This window comes from Miscanthus floridulus, unplaced genomic scaffold (assembly GCF_019320115.1).
Source record: "Miscanthus floridulus cultivar M001 unplaced genomic scaffold, ASM1932011v1 fs_470_1_2, whole genome shotgun sequence".
NCBI classification, from domain to species: domain Eukaryota; kingdom Viridiplantae; phylum Streptophyta; class Magnoliopsida; order Poales; family Poaceae; genus Miscanthus; species Miscanthus floridulus.
Window position 1 is genome coordinate 22,332 of NW_027096795.1, and position 13,902 is coordinate 36,233.

At 41.1% G+C, this 13,902-nt stretch overlaps 1 protein-coding gene across 1 annotated transcript; it reads right to left on the reverse strand.

Annotated features, from left to right (window-relative positions):
- Positions 1 to 1,632: 1,632 nt before the first annotated feature.
- On the reverse strand, positions 1,633 to 2,341 carry LOC136531884 (non-specific lipid-transfer protein 4-like). Its single transcript, XM_066524545.1, has 2 exons — positions 1,964 to 2,341; positions 1,633 to 1,831 (listed from the first exon to the last, which is right to left on the reverse strand). The coding sequence occupies exons 1-2, from the start codon at positions 2,277 to 2,279 to the stop codon at positions 1,815 to 1,817; spliced, it is 333 nt and encodes a 110-aa protein (XP_066380642.1). The 5' UTR covers positions 2,280 to 2,341; the 3' UTR covers positions 1,633 to 1,814.
- Between the last annotated feature and the right edge of the window lie 11,561 nt (positions 2,342 to 13,902).

Genomic DNA, 13,902 nt, shown 5'->3' on the forward strand with positions numbered 1-13,902 from the left:
GGCAAGCTGGTTTGGTGGAACCGCGTCAGCTGAGTTCGGGCCAGGACTTTGAATAACTATTGGAGCCTATGCTCCCAATAATATATATATATATATATATATATATATATATATATATATATATATATATATATATATATAACTACTACCATATAGCTGGCTATAAAATAATTTATTCTGTAGTCATTTTGAGTTACGATAATTGCTATGTTAATTTACAAAATTATAGTAACTTCTTACTAAGTGGTTTACTATAACGTTATGGTAAATATCCTCATGTGTTATAGTAACCCAACTATCGTAAATATGTATTGACATTATCGTAAATTAGTATATAAAATTATTGTAAACGGAGGTGGCTACAGAATAACTTATTTTGTAGCTGGCTACTGAATATACTATATATATATATATATATATATATATATATATAAAAGCATATTGATAACTATTTATTGTAAAAGAATATTAAAACCAAGGAGATCATAGCCAATTTTGGTCTGCACTGAAGGCTCATTCAAAATGGCTCACAAGCAGTTTCTCCGGTAGAACTAAATCTTTTTAGAAAAGCATTTGGTAAAATAGCTTCTTCTAGTTTTCTAGTAGAATAGAAAAATATAAAATGTCCATAATGACCCTCTATAATTGATTGACTACCTGCTAATGTAGCACCTCTCCTTGTTGAATTCAAAATTTTTAGCCATATAATATAGAGAGTAAATTACACTAGTGATCCGTAAACTCTATTACGTCATCAACCAGGTTCTTGAACTGTGAAATTACATATCTAAAGGCCAAACAGCTGCCCCCCCCCCCCCCCTATTTGGGCTTTACAAGCCTTGTAAATTGTAAATATTCCCTTTCTCATATTTAAGTAGGGGCCTCCCCTGCTGACCCTTAAGAAAAGTCGCTATACTATTTAGGTGCCCCCGATCACGGTCCAAAATAGCCACATCACAAGTCATTGGCTGATGTGGTGCTTCAATGTGAAACAAACATATAGATCCGTAGCTTATAATTACACGGACGGTCACTAAACTATCACGATATTTTCCCCCAAATCTCAAAATATGGAATGACATATTTGGGTCCCTAATATATTAAACTACTCTAATCCTGGTCCAAAACTCTCTCTCTCTTTTCCAAATTTCAATTTTACAGATGAGCGTTGGCCACATGTATAAATCTGGATCTATACAGATGCTATGTGACAGGTGTCTCCGCGTATGCACCTCGAAACTCTTTTTGCCCGCCTCAAATTAACCTGTACTATTGTAGTGTGATACGGAAAAATAAACTAGAGGCTGAAATAGCTGAAACTTTGTTGACCTTTCTTGAGACCGGTTTCTTTACGTCACCTTTTGATATTACGGTCGACTTGATAGTTCATCTCCGTGCAAAAGCAAAAATGGCTGGCCCTGTTCATTAATCATTATTATCGCAGCAAAAATGGTGAATGTTGAATCGACCGATAAATCTCTTTGATGTCTAAATTTATGCTGCCTGTAATGTCTGTCCCGTCAGATAGTGTGCCGATGGGAGGATCTTTGGTGATACCAAATCTGCCCTTTGTACTGTCATGGTATAGTGCAATGAGCTTAACAAGCATTACAGATTATATATATATATATATTAGAGAAACGGAACATATTTATTATTTTCGACATACAACACAAGCAAAGTCCAGTGATACAGCAAGAGCCCGTCGTCCACGTACTTATTTATTCTTGCGGATTCGATTTTTCCAACACAACGCCTTGCATGGCATTCATCACCTTGTTAATCCCTCGCCCACGGTTTCGATGACGATGTCGTCAGGGCAGCGTGTAATCTGTGAAAACCAAACAGATTCAGGTGAGTGAGAGAACTGCACAAATGTATATTGTTCACAGTTTTGTAGGATCCACGCCTTTACATACATGGATAATTGGATATATTCTTTGAAATATGCATGTAGACGTACCTCCGCACTTGTAGCCGACGGGGCGATCGGCCATGTTGCAGCGCTTGGGGATGGTAATGGCGACCTCCGGCTTGATCCCGGCAGCCCTGGCGGTGCCGGACAGCATGACGGCGCAGAGGCAGCTGGGGCTCTGCCCGATGGCGTGCACGGCCGAGCAGCAGCTGCTCGTCGGCGTCGACTGCGGGTTGTCGGCGGCCGAGATGCATGGCGCCAGCCTTAGCGCCACCCTGTCAGCGGAGGCTCTCCCGCACTCCCCCGCGCCATGCGCCGCACCGGCAATCACAAAAAGCAGAGCAAGCACAAGGAGCGGCCTCATTGGTTGCGCTACTAAGCTGATCTACTCCACTAGTGTAAATCAGTCTGCTGTTGCCCTCTCCTATAAGGCTGGTGGTGCTTATATAGTGCTGGTGACACTGATGAGGGTTAGGGACTACGTTTAATTCATGACCGCTCTTGGCTAAATGGAGCGACCACCTGGCACTAACTGATTGCATCGTGCGACAGCACTCTAGTAGTGTTGTCTCCACTTTGGCTAGTGAGTGTTCACTTGATTAGCTGCAAAACCGGCTAGTGGGCATCTGCATTGGACAGCACACTGCACGCGCGGTGGCCCCCTCACTTCTCAGTGTGTGGATGCGACATAAGCCATCAACCGGATCAAAATGCTTCTTAGTAAAATGGAAACTGAGCGATGGGTAGAAGGCACCCGAGCACGCTCGTATGTCGGCACATAAGGATGAGGCGTGGCATGCAGATTTTTCCTCACGTCCGTTGGTTCAAAGGGTTTGGGTTTATCTGTATCCACAGAATACTTAATGTCCCTTCTAGATGTTGGAATTCTAGTCAATTCTCGACATATTTTAATCTAGAAATTTACATAAATAAACATGATAAGCATGCACTGTGTGATCCAGTGTTGGTGTTTAACATGCTAAATTGCTAACAGGACAATTCAACATGTTCATTGCATGGACGAAAACCATTAACAAAGAAGAAATCAGATTATACTCAGTAGCAGGTCAAATGCCGACGGTACCAGAGGCGTTATGATTACTCATGGTGACCTGCTTGAAGTAGTTGAATCAGATGAGATGCAGGAAGTAAGTTTGCGCTGCAATCCCATAACAACGCTACACCAGGAAGTAATCGAAGTAGTCCATCGTGGAGACTGTTGAGTTGCAATTACTACACTAACCTTAATTACAATTTAGTTAGTTTGTTTTATAATCAATGGTTGAGAAAATTTTCATAGAGAGGAACCTGTGGTTCCTCACAAGCATTGTAAAACTTCTCATATTCTATTGAGGTTAGCACTCTTGGTTCCTCCTAGATCTCAAACCAAACTATACCGTCCATCATGAGCACCATGGTGTATGCTTAAACGTAGGGGCAAAGCTAGAATTTTAGTCAAGAAAGACTTGTCAAAGATGATTCAGGCTCGCCTATCAAGGGGGTGCTGATTTTGTTTGATATTGTCTTGCCCCACGTGGTAGGTCAGGGGGAATATTACTAGGAATTATTGCAGGGATCTTAGATCTTTCATTTATTGTGGAAGGGGAATTTTATTTATAATTTCATCACTGCAAGAAAGTTGTAAATGGATTCTCATGGCTGTTTATGGTCTAGCTCAAGATGACTTCAAGTATGCCTTCTTATCTGAGCCTATGAGGGCCTGTCAAGAAAATCCACTTCCTACCCTAATTGGTGGAGATTTTAACATAATGCCCAAAAGTAGCAAAAAGAACAAATAATTGGTTTAACGATCGGTGGCCCTTCCTGTTCAATGTTGTTATCGATAGTTTTGATCTTAGGGAGATAGACTCTGGTCGACAATTTACCTGGGCAAACTCCCTACCTATTCCAACCTATGAGAAGCTGGATCGAGTTTTAATGACACCCAAATGTGAACTTAAATAACCTTCGGTAACCGTGCAAGCACTTGTGCCCTGTTCGCTTGGCTAATAAACCATGACTGAAAGTACTGTTGGCTGATTTATTGTGAGAGAAAAATAATATTCGTTGGCTGAAAAAGTACGGTTTATAAGCCAAGCGAACAAGGTGTTGATAGAGGTGTGTCAGATCACACACCTTTATTACTAGATACAGGAACACCATCTTTCACAGGGAGTGGAATACAATTCAAATTTGAGCTATCTTGGTTTACACATGACGAGCCAAGGCAGTGGGGGCATGCCCCAGCGACGGTGCGGGCACGGCGAGGGCGGCAGCGGATGAGCTTGACACTAGGCCCTGGATGGGCTCGCGTTTGGTCTCGCCTACTTTTCTTTTTTTTTTAATTTGATTTACCCAGACGGGCAATGCACTGCCTTCGTTAATACGCATTAACGCAGACCTTAGTCTCGAGGCGGACTGGTTGCCCGCCTGTGCAAATGAATTTTGACCACCTGCCAAAATGTACTATGTGGTAGTGCTAACGGCTGAGATTTGTGATCTGTCTGAAGCAGAGCGAGACTATCTTGCTCTTGCTCGAGATCAGTTAGCTCAAGTACTTCGAGAGGAGGAAATAAAATATTTCCAAAGGGATAAGGTGAAGGATGTTCTTCCAGGAGATAATAATACACGGTATTTCCAATTAATTGCCAATGGTAAGCATAGGAGGAAGTGCATTTTTTCAGTTGATCGAGATGAGGGAGACATTGAAGGACAGGACAACCTAAAAGAGTATGTGTAACAAAACCATCCAATTTATAAGAGCATAAGTACAATAGCACCCACCGAGGCTGTCAAGCAATCACACTTGAGCCCATATAAATCTGGTAGTCTGTCGAGTATCACGAAGGATCTCGAATCAACCAACATGAAAGCCAAGATCGTACATGATTCAATATACAAGTCACATGTTATAACAAAGTTCACAATTAGTTTGTCATACATTGGAGTTCCAACACAGTTATTACAACATCAGTTTAACAATAGCGGAAGCAACATAGTTCTGAACAACATCAACAATAGTTTAGATACATAGCCAGTTTTCACAGCCATCTCCAACCAAAAGCACAAGGGTGAGATGATATATAGAATTACCATGCCCATGGTCTTATTCCTCATCCACTGCAGGAGCAAAGCAGTGCTTACAGTAACCATGATACATCATGTTATCTGCAACAATAGGGAAATAAACCCTGAGTATGAGGAGGTACTCAGCTAGACTTATCTGTCATAAACCAAAAATAAGAGACACAAAGGATCATGCAAGGCTTATAAGTGGAGCTGGTTGACATCTTTTGCCTACAAGCCAATATTTATCTAGTATCTTTTAACTTTGAAATAACAAGTTTATTATTCCTGTCCCATTCTAGATTAGCATCTATCCTATGCCAAACATGTTGTGTACCATTAAATCATCACAATAGTAACCATATCAAGTTGAGCATTTCCCTAATCCACATAACCATTACTTTCATCAATTACTACGATGAAGGGGGCTCATGTCAAGTTTTCACTATTCAGGAGAGATGGCGATTCGAATTGATTTCTACCCAGCTGAGGAATTATTCCTAACACACCCATACTCCCCCCGTTAGGGTCGCATCGGGTCACCTTTGGTAGAACTCAGGTCCAAATCACGGGTAAGACCAGCGCCGTACCCTCAAAGATACTACAAATCTGCTAGGAAGCTCAGGACTCGAATCGGCCCTTGGACTCATGCCATTGGCTCTCCGCACATCCTTATTGGCTCCAAGGTGCATACTTTAACTGCTCATGTCCCCGGCCTAAGTTGAGCTACTTGGCTTCGCGATTGGAATGACTTATCCGGCCAACTATGTGAGAGGCATGCATTCAACATGACAAGAAGGGCCTCCAACGGTCGGTCCTTAAACGACATAGACGGAATCACTATAAGTCGCCACACCTAACCTATAAAATTCCATCCTGTCTCCACTTGTTCAACATCACCAGGTTATATTCCACGATAGCATAATATAGCCAACCATGATCAAGTCACCACCTATAGCTCGAAGGTGATAGGATATCACCCAACTTGTACCGGTCTAAGCATGGCTAAGCATAAAGGTCGATCCTAGACCTACATAGGATTCAAGATAGATATTTCTGGACAAGAAAAGTATATGCAACAAGTGGTGCCAATAAACTCCTATTACTTAATGCATTAACATAAAAAGGACTCAAGTTGGTATTAGAACACATAGGATGTTAGAATGCTCCGGGGCTTGCCTTTCACAAACATGGTCAGCTAGTGGTTAGGGCACTTGTGGCAGAACCTCCTAAGTTATAGGGCCCACATGCACCTGTCACTGTCCGATGACCTTTGACATCTATGCATATGTTTCCATGAACTTAAAAAGACTATCGGGTGTCCTCGGGGAACCCCGAATCATCCACGATTTCCGAGCAGGATCACGTTACAGAGTCATTGCAGTATTACAACATTTATTCAAATATCAAAACCAGAGTAAAAACAGCGAAAGTCTTATGGTAACATAGTTTACAAACTAGTTGTTTCAAACCTTACAAACTAAGTTCGATAATTATTACAAACCATAGTAGTAGTGGAGTGGCATAATTAATATATACATAACACACAAAATAAACATCCTGCCCAAGGATCACACATTTACTTCTCATCGTCAGAACGAACGATAGTCATGCAGCACGATCCAAAACAAATCTGCTCATGAGGCTCACCTGCAACAAGGGTCAACGAACCCTGAGTACAAAAGTACTCAACAAGACTTAACCGAAATATTAACTGATAACTTAGGAATGCAGGCTTAGGGATTCAAGGTATAGCTATAACAATGATCAAAGTTCTTTTGCGTAAAAGCTCTTTTAATAAAATTCTTTATATAGAAGTCTTCTTTAAGAATTATATACAAAACTGACATGATCCGCACTGATATCATGAAACTTCATATCCAACACTTTCACAAGCCTTATTCAAGTTCCAGTTATTAATACTACGATGATGAACAGTGAGTTGAGTCTCCATAACCGAGGAGCAACGACGATTCAAACCGATTAAACCCAGCTGGGGATTCCAGACCACACGACATATGCAGGTCCTCGACCTACATATACCAACCTACCCTCAGATCCTCTAAAACAAGAACGTGTCCGCGCCACCTGAGAACACAGTACTCCACCATTCCAGCCCATGGCCACATGGGTACACGCTATTCCCGCCATCTCTCCACTCCCAGTGCGCGAGTAGCCATTCTCGTAATAGAATTGCCAAGTTCAGGCTTACTGGAGTATGTGGTTAGTACTACAAATTCTCACCTCATGCAATTCAACAACGGACATGCCTTACTCAACACAGGCGGAAAGAACCCGCTCACAAGACCTCCATGTCTTGTGGCTCACACACACCGAGTCCGCCCGGTCTAGATTTATTACTCCACATTCCCATATCACATACTAACATAGTTAACCAATGTTCCATTTAAAACTTGCAGGTAACAGGTAGTCATCCGACTTTCATCGTTCTACGCATAGCTAAGCAAAACTAGGCATATACGAGTTTAAAACTGGTAATATGGTAAATATGGAATAACAAGGGTGGTAATGCACCAATTAGGCTTTTACTTAACTCCTAATCACTTAATGCAGTAATAGAAAGCAAAAGCAAAATTAATTTATAAAATACAAGGTAGGGTTGTATGCATCTAGGGCTTGCCTTCGTTGATGGAAAAGTCCGGTTCCTACGACGTTACACAAGGATTCGATCCGACCTCAATAGATGGATTAACTTCCTCAATCACTTGATTAACTACCACGTGTTCACCTTCGTTCACTACACGTAATAACAATGCCATGTTTAACATGATGCGAAATACGAAACATGATGCTCGATGATGGATACAAAATTAAGAATTTGAATACAACTTTCCTTCGCGGTACAGTTGCAAGTCAAACAAACTAAATCTTTTTCGTAACACATACATCAACTGGTAAGGATCATTATTAACAAATGACCCAAGGTCATCACTCAATCCAAAATTGCAAACAAAACCTAAATCATTAAAGGTTACTATTTGCTTTTATGAATTAATTATTTAATTCAAAATTATGAAATAAATCAACTTATTCTAATTGAACTCAAAATTTTAGTACATGTTCATTACATGTTAACTAAGTGGCAAAACAAATTTCATAATTTTTGGATAAATAAATAAGCCTAGAAAAATCATGGAAATCCATTTATTAATAAAATGAGCAATTTTTATCACATTCAAAAAGTACTGAAAACATTATTTCATATTTTTCTTAAATACTATACATCACAGAGAAGTCACACAAAAATTTTCATAATTTTTGGAGCTCTAAATAAATCTACACAAAAATAACAAAAATAGACACTATTCATTTAAATCTAAAAATAGAAAAATTCATATGAACGCTGAGTCACTGACAACCTGACCCCACCTGTCATCCCTAACCTCCGACGTTGACCACGGCAGCGATGGCTCTGACCAGTGATTCCTCGCCGATGGTGAGATCACCGGCGATGACGATAGCACCAACATGTTCTACACTACTAGGCGCACCTATAGACGTACTTAGATGTACCGATTACGACTTAATTCTAGCTCAACGTTGACCATGGCGGACACGGCGCCTCGGCGGTACTACGCCGGCGACTATAGGCCGGTAGCGGTTAAACTAAAGGTCGAGGAAGCACCAGCAGCTTACCCTGAACACAACTGAGCAGATAACAAGGTCGGAGAAGCAACGGTGACGCGGGTCGATGTCCACGGTGATCACGGTGGCGCAAGGGTCGTCGGTGATGGTGTGCCGACGACTGAAGTGGACAAAACGGCCAAACAATAATGAAATTAGCACTACGGCATCGAGACAAAGCCAAAGGTACACCAATCAAGGGCAACGGCTCACCGACGGGCTCTGGCCACGGAGAGGTCGGTGGTGGCGGTGCTTCGGCCGGCTTTGAGGAAGAAAACGGCGTGCGGTGACACTGGACTGCTAGAGGTGAAGCAAATAGGCCAGGAATGAGTGAGAGTGCGGGGCGGAGAGAATGGCAGACGCAATTGGCATGAGGCGCGATGGTGAGGACAAATTCCGTGAGCGCAGCAAGGTCACCGGCGATGGCGGAAACAGAGCAAGGGAGAAGAGCAACGACGACGACGGTTCAGGCTAAAAAGGATGGCCAGGAAGCTCAAGGAAGCCACGACAAAGCCTTCAGCACGCCAACGTGATGCCCAGACGGCCACGCGCGTGACTGGAAGCAAGCCGAAGCTCGCCGGCGGTGTAGCGCAAGCGGTGAACACTGTTCACAGTAATTACAAGTTTGCCATTCGCCAAAATTCACAAATTACTCCTAAATTTTTATAACGACTCAAAAATCTCCAAAAATAAAAGTTGTTCAAAATCAAAAGTTCTACAACTTTTCTTTTATAACCATCTCCTAATTCAGTCTAGATTTTGAAATGAACTTTTAAATTTGAATCGGGAAATTTAACGAATTACGCCTTTTTGAATTACTCAAAATTTTTCTAAACAACTTGAAAAACTCCAAAGATAAACTTTGCTTAACTTGCCAAGCTCTACACTTTTGCTTTTGGGCCCAACCCCAAAATATGCTTAGATTTTGAAATGGATTTTCAGGGTAGGATTTAAATGTTGAAAAGCGGGGTTTTCTCGAAAAATTCAAAACCTAGACAAACTTTGAACCTGAGTCAAACAATACAATTCAACACTCATTACACAAATGTAAACTTGTTTTAGTAAATACACATCAAAGTTTTCACCAGATGCCAAATGCTTTGCAATGCATATGATGACATGTCAGATTTTAATATTTAAACACCCGAGGTATTACAACACTCTTGGAGATGATCAATTTCAGTCTTGCCTTCACCTAGAGCTTCTTGATGCTGAGCTTCCTAGTTCTCCTGTTGTGGATCGGCTTCAAGTTCCACCAACATGATTTCTTCCGCTACACCTATTGCGTGCATATGCATAAAGTAAGTATCATGGATGCATAAGAAGGATTGTGAATGATATGACATGAGAACGTGAATGATTCTATGCTAATGATTATATCAAGTTACTTAGATGATAACCAAGTTGAATTCTTATCTACTGAGTAGGTGCATATCTCTTCTCTATAATTTTTAAGAATCCACACTAAGTCCATTTCTGGACCACAACATAGCAGCTACAAGTTTAGATCATAACTGGAGTTTTACTCAACCAATTGCTATGATCTAGGACTTTATGGAAAGTTCATAAAATTGTCTACAACTTTCATTTAGTCATCACAAGATGATTTAATAGCTATCTAGGTTAAACAATTCAATCATCCAAATCTATCTAGTAGACAAGCAAATTCTGACAGCAGACTTCTAATAGCTATAACTCCCACACCATGTAGTCTAAACCATGAAAATTTGACACAAGTAATATAAGTAAGTTATCTACAACTTTGTTAATAACAAGTTTCATAGGAAATGTAATTATCATCATGAATTTATCAATACAACAGAAAATTGGAATCAAGTTATTTGCATGGCAATATTATACTTATTTTTATCCTTATGAATTTCCTCAGAAAACACCATTTATTAAAATATAAATAGAAAGGCCCTACTCCAATCAAGTTTACTACAAGTTTAGTATTTTTCGTAGCTAGAGCATGTCAATACAAACTCAACAAAATTGGAATCATAATTTTTGCACATACCAAGCTCAAGTTATGCATTTTTCAAGATAGAAACCATTTAAAAAGCATTTAATTAGCTCCATTTTATTCTCCTAGAAAAATACCAAAAACAGTGCATTGCATATTTTTATCAAATACTACACTTCATGATGAATCCAACCAAATTTTGTTCACCCCATTTGGACACTCCTAGCTCTAGATATGAATTTTTGAAACATGCATTCAAATCTGTGAAAACAAATAAGAAATCAATCATTACACAGACTGACAGATGGGGCCCATTGGTTAGTAGGACCCATGTGTTAGTGATACCAGAGTAGAGGAGGTGCTTCAGCCAGCATTACCTCACTGGTGATGACAGTGACACCAACATGTTCCCCGTGATCTCCCGCACCCAGTGGTACACTTTGATGTACCGGTGGTGCACTAGAGCACCCTCGCTGGCGGTGATGGCGGCACGGCGGAGTTGTGCAGTGGCATGCCGGTGAGGATAGCTCCTCCATCCTAGTGGCTTGGCTTAGCACTACGACGAGGATTAGGCCATGGTGATGCAGTGGAAAAGCTTGGCCGCGTGCATGGCCAAGCGGTGGCGCACGGTGTGCTGTGGCGAGGCTCTCTGTTCTAGCTAGCCAGCAATGAGAGAGGAGTCTCTGTCTAGCCTACTAGATCTAGGTCACAAGAACATGCAGAGACAACTAAGAGTAGGGACTAGAGTGACCCTGAGATGGCTAGCCACGATGAGCTCAAGCTCACGGCCATGCCGGCCACGGTGGGAGCGGTGGTGTGTTCTCGCACGACCGTGCAGTAACGTCTAACCTAGTTCCTACCTAACCATATGGACCACAAAGCGGCTATAGATCAGAGAAGAAGAGGATAGGAGGTGCGGTGGAATGGCATGGCTATGGTGAGCCGAGCACGTGGTGGCACTCCGGTGATGGCGCGGTGGCGGCGAAGCAAAATGTGCCCTTACCCTGGCTTAGCAAGTGGGGCTAGCAGGTCAGCATGGAAGAGGTGATGATGGCGGAGTTGCTGGCGATCTAGATTGGGCAATGGTGTAATGATGGCGATGAGCAGGCATGGTGGAGCGACAGCGATGGTGCGGTGGTGCGATGCTTCGCTTTGCTCTTTCGTGGGCGAGAGAGAGTGGGGTGCGAGGGTGAAATGGAGTGAGCAGCAGAGGCGCACGCCTTATCCCTCCGCATTGGCCTGACCGGCCCCACCGACATCAGTGTACGGCCTCCATGTGGTGTTCCTGGCCTACCCTTGGTCAGCCACTGACACCAGCATCGAAACGGCATAAGGCCCTGATGAACACGACTGATAGAGCAATTTCACACGATCATTACGCCTAAACCGTTCCTCCTTTGCAAAAACTTCTTTAACAAGAATTATAAAGCTACACGAGATCTACAACTTTGATTAAATGAGTTCAGTCTAGATCGGCCTAGTTTACAAACTATAGCACGTCAAACATAGGTTCATTGAAATGGTAAACCAGCTCAAGACTTAGAAAATTTTCAAAGTCAAAAACAGTAATTCTATTGCTACTTGTGGAATGTTTTTGAGCATGCTATGCACCGAATTAGGTCTTGACCCAAAAATAAAAGTTGTTACTCAAGTCAAGTACTACAACTTTGCTTAAGGGTGCACTACAATGCAAACAATCTATGATAGAGTTCAACTTAGGTCAATCATGCAACTTGAAAATGATAACTTACACTATAACCATGACTTAGAGGCCAATTGGGTCCAAGTCATGAATACCAAAATTGTTGTAAATGACATTCTAAACATGTTAAAGGTACTCCTAGGGTCCCACAAACATTTTATGCATTGGTCACATGCAAACCCTAGCATATGTAAAGCATTTAGTAACAAACACATGTGATATAAGCAATCATAGAGATAAAATTTGAGATGCTCATGCTCATAAATGATCAATGATGCTTGTGCTCATCCAATGCCAATGCCAAATGCATGCTTAACACCTAGGGTGTTACAACCCTTCCCCCATTAAAGAAATCTCATCCCGAGATTTGCACGACTAACCATCTCTTATAGAAAATTGGATAGACCTCACGAAGATAATCCTCCCGCACATAGCGTCTTGCTCACTATGGTTACTAGTATAATGCCCATGCTAACACCACGGCTTTATCTTGGAGATGCACATGAAACAACCAAACAATGAACTTTTTCCATAGTTAAACCTTTCCATGATAGTATATTTCCCGTGCTAACGTTATGATGATGTCTAAAAAAATAAATCATAAAGCTAAAATAAATCATAAAACAAAAAATAAATCAACTAATGAAAGAAACACGAATTCACAGTCTCGCAGAGATTAGTCATTTCACGAATTCACAGTCTCGCAGAGATTAGTCATTTCGCACATAGAAAAATAGACAAGCCCACACAACACTACTAAGACGGGTCTTAAAGTTTATAAACCATCAATCTATATATTATTCTATAAACAATGATTTATGGCTGGGACAGGGCTTTCTCTGCGGCGCGCTGCCACTCCACTCTGCCAGGCGTCCTTCAAATAGAAACCCCTACCACCAGACACATTGGCCCCTGCAAAAATGTAAATAGGCAAAAGGTTATGAGAGACAAACTTGACAACCTGTTCCACAAATATTCTTATTCACAGCAAGAACGCAAACAAAGAACACAAGCACATCGAAATTAGTTAAAGCAGGGTGATTGTTAGAAGCAAGTTGAATATATAAAACGTATCTCTACTATAATTTAACTACACATTCTCTATGAAAGGGTTGTTAAGTTAACGGAGGCCGCACATAATCACATGCACCCATACCAAAATGCTAGCAAGGAACAAAATTATCAAGTTACTCCAGAGATCTAGTTTATACCATTTTACGATTATGCAAGCAACAGTTACATATCTAACTGAGATTACCCACCAAAGCTTAAGCTCAGTAGGAACATTGGTAATTTGTGATGCTTAAATTCTACAATACTACTTTTCATATATCCCATAAAAAGAAATTAGGTTCCATTTTCTGAAAGCTGACATTAAGATGCATGCAATGCTGTCTAGACCAAAAAATTTGTCATTGTGGCTTGTACACATTTTAAGTATTCTAATCATTCTGGGAAACAAAATCGAAAGATGGTGATCTTGCTGCACATCAATTTATTTTTTGTTTTATGATTTATTTTAGTTTTATGATTTAATTTTTTAGACGTCACCATAGTGTTAGCACGGACAATATACTATTGTGGAAAAGTTTAACTATGGAAAAAGTT